The sequence below is a fragment of the Setaria viridis genome, chromosome 1, assembly GCF_005286985.2.
Source record: "Setaria viridis chromosome 1, Setaria_viridis_v4.0, whole genome shotgun sequence".
Lineage (NCBI taxonomy): Eukaryota > Viridiplantae > Streptophyta > Magnoliopsida > Poales > Poaceae > Setaria > Setaria viridis.
The window spans coordinates 40,406,276-40,414,521 of NC_048263.2; the positions used below are offsets into that span (position 1 = coordinate 40,406,276).

At 45.3% G+C, this 8,246-nt stretch overlaps 1 protein-coding gene and 1 long non-coding RNA gene across 2 annotated transcripts; one reads left to right on the top strand and one right to left on the bottom strand.

The window, feature by feature from the left end:
- Positions 1-1,371: 1,371 nt before the first annotated feature.
- LOC117844287 (uncharacterized) lies at positions 1,372-5,734 on the bottom strand. The gene is made up of 9 exons (XM_034725030.2): positions 5,150-5,734; positions 4,581-4,921; positions 3,809-4,149; positions 3,481-3,730; positions 3,237-3,402; positions 2,864-2,966; positions 2,547-2,675; positions 2,189-2,404; positions 1,372-2,025 (listed from the first exon to the last, which is right to left on the bottom strand). Exons 2-9 carry the CDS (start codon positions 4,816-4,818, stop codon positions 1,747-1,749), a joined length of 1,722 nt encoding a protein of 573 aa, XP_034580921.1. The 5' UTR covers positions 4,819-4,921; positions 5,150-5,734; the 3' UTR covers positions 1,372-1,746.
- LOC117844304 (uncharacterized) lies at positions 2,400-4,395 on the top strand. Its single transcript, XR_004637879.2, has 2 exons — positions 2,400-2,773; positions 4,120-4,395. It is a non-coding gene; the product is annotated as an uncharacterized lncRNA (long non-coding RNA).
- Positions 5,735-8,246: the final 2,512 nt, after the last annotated feature.

Below are 8,246 nucleotides of genomic sequence, written 5' to 3' on the forward strand. Positions count from 1 at the left end.
TGTCGAGTCGGAGGACGCGTGACACCATCGTGAAGCTTGCGTCGAGGCAAAGCTAAGTCGTGAAGGCGCCGGGTCTGTCCGGTGTACGAGGAAAAAGTTGGATGATTTTACCCCAGGGGGTATTTGAGATGTATGAAATGTATGCTTCATGTAAGGACATTCTGATCTTTTTTCGGATGACTATATACATGTGGGAGGGTTGTTGTGGCAAACATCTCTTGGACTCTTTAGTGGTGGGCTTCTCATTTGGTTTGTGAGAGCCTTTAGGGGAGAGAGATGAGGGATCTTTGATTTGATCTTTTTGCCATCTTAGCTTCATTTGTGCCTAAGAGTGGCTTGTAATCGAACATGGTGACGTAATCCAAAGATCAATTTCATGCCATCTTGTTCCATCATCTTTGAATCTGAAATTTATCTTTTTCGGTATTTTCGGAGGTATTTTTGGGGATTTTTCATTCTTCACGATTGACAGCGATTTGGGGTGTTTTTCTTGGAGCAAATCGGTGTTAGGACATGTGCAAGAACATCTAGGATGATCCCTAACAAATCCATATACGAGCACCTTGGATTTTGAGATTTCCCGAAGATCCCTCTCTTGTGTTCTTGGACAAATCCGCAAAATCGAGGGTGAAATCTTGATCTTCTTGGGAAGATTTTTTGGGTATAGATTCCCCACATATATTTGCAGCTATGGCTATGATCTTGTTGGATTTGGACCACGTTTGATTGGTATTTCAAGATCGGATCTTTGAGCTTGTTCTTGAGTTCTTCTTATTTTCTAGCTTCTTCAAAAATCACGAATCTGGTGGTAAATTTATGAGCTTTTTGAAGTGATCTTTAGCCTTGGTATAACATAGTCTATGGTTCAAATTTCATGATTTTTGGAGGTTGTTTGATTGAGTTTCGGATTTTCCTGACTTCTTCACGCAGGATGTTTCTTGAAGCTGCGGAATATTCCGAAGAATATTTCGGAAAATTCCAAAGGTGCAGAATTTTTCGAAGAATTTTCTGGAAAATTTCGTATGTGCGGAATATTCAGATTAATTTTTCGGAAATTCCGTAGGTGCGGTTTCTCCGAAGATTTGTGCGAATTCTCAGTTGCGGAATATTTCGAAGAGTTTTGCGAAGTTTCTGTACTTTTGTGTTGGTTTTCAAATCTCTTCTTCGACACTTATTCAGGTTCTTTCTTGTTTCCGCTAGTCTCAAATTTAGTTCCTAGCATCATTCCTAGGTCCATTAGCTCTTACATAGCTAAGAGGACTTGATATTGCTAGAAAAGAGGTTTGTGGATTGGTTTGGGACTTTAGCAAGGTTCATTGAAGAAATTTGAATCAGCTCCCATCCACCCCCTCCGGTCGTCTGTCCCAGACCTTCATAATGAGATGCTAAATTTTGCTATCAACAACTAGTACAAAAATTCAGTAATTGGATCTCTCGTGTACCACTCATCAACCCACTGAAAAATGGAGTAAGTGCATCCTCTTTTCGCGATAAGTTGGACCAAGAGAGGTGATAATATATCTAGCTTTCAGTGGATACCAGATCAGAAGATATGGACCTGATTTGATCTAACAAAGTACTGCTCGCCTACTTAGTCCTGAAGTTTCATGCTAAAGATGTCTTCTCAGATTCTCAGAAGGTACATCCATCCATATGCTACTGCTGTACACAAGCAAACTAAGGTCACAGCATCTCTATTTAGTGGAGCTACAGGACAATCGATGGGGCAAGCAATCTCTGAATCTCTTACCAAAACCGGTCCTTGTTCACCGATAGATAGCCGGACATTACCTTTCCTCCGGTGTTTCTCATTCCATCAATGAGGTAGCACCATGTTGATCCCAGGGCTCCAATGAAGAAATCTGCTTCAGTGGCCATCATGAAATTGACAAGAGGGTAGTTTGTGCTAGTCTCACGGCCCAAACTGGCCTCATACAGTGCCATGGTCATATTACCACCTTGGCGTGCCACATTCGTGAAGTAGAAATTCCAACCAGGGTAAAATTCAGTTTTATCAATAACTTCCTGCATAAAGAATTATTAGGGAAGTTCAATTTCATCATTCCCCTAAAAATTTAGTCACTAGATAATGCAGCATGCTAGACTAACACTGCAGAAACCATTTTTTTAAGAAACCCACTGCAGAAGCTTAACAGGTGATTTACACTGGATGAGGAAATTGGCTTGCCTGCATTTCAGTAGAAAGCCAGATGTTCTTCAGACTTGGAAACTGTTTGCGGAGCTTGCCAGCGAGCTCCATGTATTCCTCAAAGCCAACCACTGCCATTTCACAAGCTTTGTCTCCCATCCTTACATGCATACTGAGAAGAGGCCGAGGTATATATGGTTTGTGGACTGACCACACAAACCGTTCTATTTCAGATTTAGTTCTAGTAGTGCCAACCTGCAATGCGTAAAATATTTTGGTTGATTTTTTTAAAAAAAATGATGCCATTGGTGCTGATGGTACCATATCTAAATGATTATTCAGACAAATCTCGGTGCACCACAACCACCGATCAAAAAACAGTTTTCATTGTTCAGACCTTTGGTGAGTCATTCTGAATACTTTCTAGAACCAACTTTGCTGCTTCGAAACCAAATGCAGAGTGCCTAGCCACATTCAGTAGTCCGCACATGTACTCTGTTGGAAACCTCATTAGGTACCTTGTGGCCTGCATGGAATGTCACAGGAAAGGTCAGATTCAAACAACAACACAAGTGTAACCAGGAGCAAGAGGGTATTGATTGATGACCATCTACGAAGACACCTGTAAGTTTCCTTTCAACATTTTTTTTTTTTGAGTATTTTGATGAACAAGTGCTCTGTGTATCCCTTATTAACGAGAGTGCAAACATGAACCTGGGCTATCCACCATCTTCTATCCATTTTACGATGATTTGTGATCAGTCTCCCCTTTATCTCTGTTGTCGGTTGCAAATATTTCCATGGCTCCCCCCACATTCTACAGTAAAAGAAATGTTACAGAACTCCTATAGAAATTGTAGCAGCAAAGGATAACTAATAAGGCAAAATTAGCTCTAATTAGCTTTCTCTGGGACAAGTAGCAAACATGTGGAGTCTGAAAAGCTTAAGAGGTAATAATTGCGGAAAGGAACTCATACTGCTGAGTGCTGACCAGCACAGTGGGGGTATGCTACAAACTGCACTTCGAACTTCAGAGAGAGAGAGAGAGAAAGAGAGGAGAGAAATATAGATCAAACTGAAATTGTACCTAGGTATACGTCCAACCCATATTTGCTTGGAGGTATAGTTCTCCTTCACTTTTACCAATCCCTTGGCCCAAGAGGCTTTGCTCTGCATGAGCTCAAAAGCCCGCTTGCGGCAGTCTGAAGATGCCTCGATAAAAAAGTAACAAGACCAACTAGATCTTGAAGCACCTAAAAGATAAAACCAAAATTCAGTGCAGCAAAAAGTAGCACTGCACTCAGTATTACCATGGCAGACAGGGGTATTACCATGGCAACCGTTGTGATCAGCCCGGTTATAGTAGTTTGTAACCAGAATCCTTTTCTCTTTCATGGCAATGGCAAGAACTCCTGCCATTCCAGCAAGTTGTGCACCAATACCAAATCCAGGTAGCCTCTCCCAATCTGCAACAAGAAACCTCAAGCTTGGATCGCTGCAGTTTGGAGGATGCTGATGAATCCATATATCTCTCTGTACTTGTCTGGTCAATGGGTAGTTTTCTTCATCAGATCCTACAATCTTTTATTTTCATTCCTAAGTTAGATTTTCATGTGCAACATTAACAAAACAATTATATGTTCAGGCAAGTTTGCATACCCAGGGAGGATATTGTCTATACTGATTTGCATTTTCTGAGTATTTTTGGTTCAAAAGTTCAAGCTCAAGTGATCCTTTCCATAATGTCCAATGAGGAAATGTGCCATTATCGCCGTAGTTGTCAAATCGTTTATATCTTTCTGCATTAAGCCTGCAGTCATCCAGATGAGGTGGCTGCGGGACGTCTGAACTTTTCAGAACTTCATCACCGGTAGCGTTGAGCATAGTGCTCCAAGCATTGTACAGTTGCACCATTCTAGCTTCAGTGGTGTGCTCATTTCTATCTTGTTCCTCTATCTTCTCTTGTGCAGAAGCCAACTCATCTGTTGTTGCAGCCCCGTCTGCTCCAAAGAACAATAGTTACAGGTTGACAGGCATGGGCACAGCAAAACAAAGGAGAAACCTGAGTTATCCAATGATACAAGTTGCAGCCATAAGAAACTGGCAAGGAAGTGTAATGCATTGAGAATATCATACAGCAAAATGTTGTTGCACGAGTTTCAGATGGGGCTGTTAATGTAGTATGTGTGGTCAATGACCCACAGTTGTTTTCTTCAGTAGAATATAAGCTGACACATACAGTACAATTGTTGGTAGCTTCTGAAGAACATAAATGATGCACTGCATGCAGCAGTTCTGTTCGATAATTAATCACTAGAGCAGTAAAAACTTGCATTCCGTTAGGATTGGGCAAATTCAGGTATGCTGCAGTAAAAGATGGTGTCCGTGGGAGTGTTAGATCATCAGACATGCAACAGGGTAGAGCGATTACCATGTTCAGTCATTGTAAAATTCCAGAGGATTGCGCGCTGCAGCGGTGGATAGACTGATCGGCTCTGGGGGACTCGGAGTGGAGGCAGAGCAACACCGAACAGATACATAATGCAGACGCCGCAGAGGAAGCCCGTCACCCAGATTTTACAGGGAGCAGAGCTCCCAACCTGCATAGCCTTCCTGGATAGCACCCTCTCAAGGCTCTTGCTGCTGCTGTGGCCATTATTACCCTCCATCCTGATTCTCTACCAAGGCAACCAAACCACATGCAGGGAGTCAGAACCACATTCTTCAGAGTCGTACAAGTATCAACCGAGCTGCTCTGAATCGGTGAGCTGACTGCATGGAGATAGGGCAACACAGATTCAGTTGAAGTTTGAAAAAAGTGAGTGTTTTCTAAGAACAGGAACCCTACAGCGCTGACAATCCTCTCTCCCTCCCTGCCTAAACAAAAGATCTACACATACACAAACATGCACTCTAAACCATTCCATGAACTCAAGGACTTGGGCTCGAAGAAGAAGAAGAAGAAGAAGAAGAAGAAGAAGGAGAAGGAGAATCACATACCAATTGCTGATCTTTCTCTGCTGCCGTTTCTCCTTTACTTCCCTCGGGTCCTCCCACCGAAAGAAGGCAAGATCGAGAAGAAAGGAGCTTCTCTGAATCAAATCAGCAGTAACTCGTTTCGATTGCTAGAAAGATCAGAGAGTGGAGCGCAGTTGTTTGTCCCTTTCCTGATTGCGTGGCTCTCCTAGCAGAGCAGTGAAACGCCTCCGGATGTGCTAGAGTAAGACGAAGGGGAGTGTGGTGGAAAAGCCCGATCCCTTCGCGTTCCGTTAGGCTTTTTCTAAAATCAAATTTGGCAGAGCAAACAAAAACGAGCTAAAAAAAGCACAGAAGAAAGGAAAAGGAAAAGGTAATATCCGATTATCCTTTCCTACTACGTACATGCGATGCGATGGATGATTTGAGTGGCATTGGAGTGATTAGATAGGGTTTTCGTTTAGATGGTAGCTAGCGTTGTTTATCAATGAACTCGCCGTTTTCGGAAAGGGAGATCGCCTTTGTCACTTAGAGATTGTGAGAGAGCAGAAATCGCCTTGTCAGTCGTCACTGAGAAGTCTGCTGCAACCCTCTGCGTCGCTCCAAAGCTATCGCCTGTGAGTCAAAGACTCAAGAGGAGCACAGGCACAGCACAACCGAACAAGCGAAAGCGAAAAGCGCGAGGGGCTTGACAAGTGGCGCGGCGGACGCCACGTGGGGGCTCGCGGGCCCCGCATGCCATCGCCCGCCTTTGCATGCCGAGCGCCGGTGCTCGCGACGCGCGTGGCGCCCGTGCGCGCGGTGCGGGGCCGCGCACAACCAACCCGGCTTGCTCGCGCGGAATGGTGACGCGACGCCCAACCGCCTCCGGCTCTCCGGGCAAAGGCCACAGGCAGATCACGGCGGCGTCAGGTGTTTTGTTGCGCACACTGCTGACCCCCCAGAACGGCTGAACGTTGGATCTCTTGTCCTGTTACGGCCAAGGCATCTTTAATCATGACAGGTCATGGTGAGCTCATGCTCTTCCTGTGCATCTCGCCTCCCGTCCATGATGGGGTTCTAGAAATCAGGCTGGAGCTAGGACGTGTTTGCATGCATGTAGCCGTGCAGGCGAAGCAAAGTGCGCGGACCGTATGATTGATCAGGTGAAGCGTTTCGTTTTTTCTTTTCGTTTTCCGTTGCTCCATTGAAGAAATCAGGAAATTTCTCTTCTTCTGCATAAAATAAAAAAGATGCGAGCAAAGTTGTTGGGCTGTATTCGGTACGTTCGTCACTGACTGGATAGTAGTAGGCCCAGAGTCCGATAACGGACCTGACTGCATGCATCCCCGGGTCGAGATGGGCTTGAAGTTGTGCGCGTAATGCAAAACGGAGAGAGACACGCTCGCGGCCCATCACGCTAGTTCCATTGGAGACACACGGATCATCGTATCGTGTATTCGTGCAAGCTGATACCGATGGTGATGATTCAGTTCAGCGACGTTGATACGGGCAAGCTGGCAGAGGCCGAGGCCAGCTTTTTCTTTCCTCCTGCAAGGCTGTTTTGTGTGTTGGTACGTGAACGCGTCCACTCCTGGCCTGGCCTGCAGCTGCAAGGCTGCGCCCTGCATGCACGGAGTGGGAGCTTGACCCAGCACCAGCAGCGCACGCCATCACGAGCCAAACAGGCACAGCGCAGCTACCACACACCAGGTGGCGTTCTCCGTTTGCTGGCTCAATCTGCCAGCGCATGTTACTCTACCACTGGCCTCAGTACCTCGTACTCATGGCATCAGATTTTTGCAGTGCCATTATGTGACCTCCTGAACTTTCCTTCAGATTTTCAATTGCAGTTTATGCACTCCTGTCATCCCTGAAAATGAATTCCCAAGCACGGAACCGATGAACCAGTGGCAGCGGGGAGCGAAACAAGGACACGACCGTGTTGAGGAAAACCGAGCCTTTCGGCGATCTACGAAACTAGGGTTAAAATTCAATCCAAGCTTAAAGTCCTTTTAAGATTAAAGGCTAACCTCCCCGTACGCCCGTCTTTTGATAACCTTTTCCTCCTTCCGCATGGCGATGCCGCAATTTAATACGCTTCCCGGAGGCTTCTGGTGCTCAGCTCCAACGAGGGATCGGCATGCTCACTTCACTTCACTTGTGCTTCCAAACAAAAAAATTAAACAAGAATCGGCACGCTCGCTTCGCTTCTGGTTCTTGACGGAGCTTCGTGGGTATCATAATCATGAGGCCGTTTCATGACCTGTTCTATCCCCAATAATAGCATTAGCAACTTAGCACGGCTACTGCTACAAAACAGCTAGCTTGCTCAAAAGAGCAGAGGCCTAGGGATTTATTCTAAGGCAGCCACGATGGAGAGGAAAAGTAGTCTTTATAGAATCATATAGGCTGGCTCACCATTGTACAAGTAGTCTATTGCTATATAGCAATCCATCCTTACAGGTACCCATAAGCATATAGCCCACCATAAAAATAAAATAATTAATCTATCTCTTCTTTTCCTTTTCTCTGTGTGGCTGGATAAATTTTTTATGCGCTAAATGAACCTTACCTTATAGTCCATCCATGGCTTAGCTTAGCTTATAGTCCATCCATGGCTTAGCATCGTGGATACGGAAATAGATTACTGACACACAGGATTTACTTATAAAGATCACTTAGTCTTTATGCATTGCTCATACCCTAAGGTGTAAAATCTTAGGTCTCGTTTGGCAGGGCTCCGACTGTAGCTAAAAAGCAGAGGTCTAGGATTTATTCCATGGCGTAAAACACTTAAGGCACCCGCGACGGGTGCCGTTAGTCTCTCTACAAACCTGAGGAGAAAGAAGAAAGTGTCACAGGGCCGGAGCAGAGCGACGGTGGGCGGGTGTAGAGCCAAAAGGATGGCGGGGAGTAGGACGGCGAGCAGGTGCGGAGCAAGCCGGCAAGCCTTGGAGGCGGAGCTAGCCGGCAAGTGCGGCGGCAAAGGAATTGAGAAGATAAGAGAAAGATCAAGATGGGGCAGGAGGATTGACAATATGTGGACCCCACATTATATTTAATAATTTTTGTTGTAGCAGGATTGTTGAATAGGTAATCTTCGGTGCTTACTGCATCCTACGTGGAGACTGCTCACTGT

Bases quoted from the DNA above. Each gene is read 5' to 3' on its own strand.
- LOC117844287 (XM_034725030.2), bottom strand. From the start codon at position 4,818: ATGGAGGGTAATAATGGCCACAGCAGCAGCAAGAGCCTTGAGAGGGTG. The intron at 4,150-4,580 runs GTAATCGCTCTA...TCTTTGGAGCAG, and splicing joins TTTTACAATGACTGAACATG to ACGGGGCTGCAACAACAGAT. The intron at 2,967-3,236 runs GTACAATTTCAG...CTTTTACTGTAG, and splicing joins TGGGTTGGACGTATACCTAG to AATGTGGGGGGAGCCATGGA.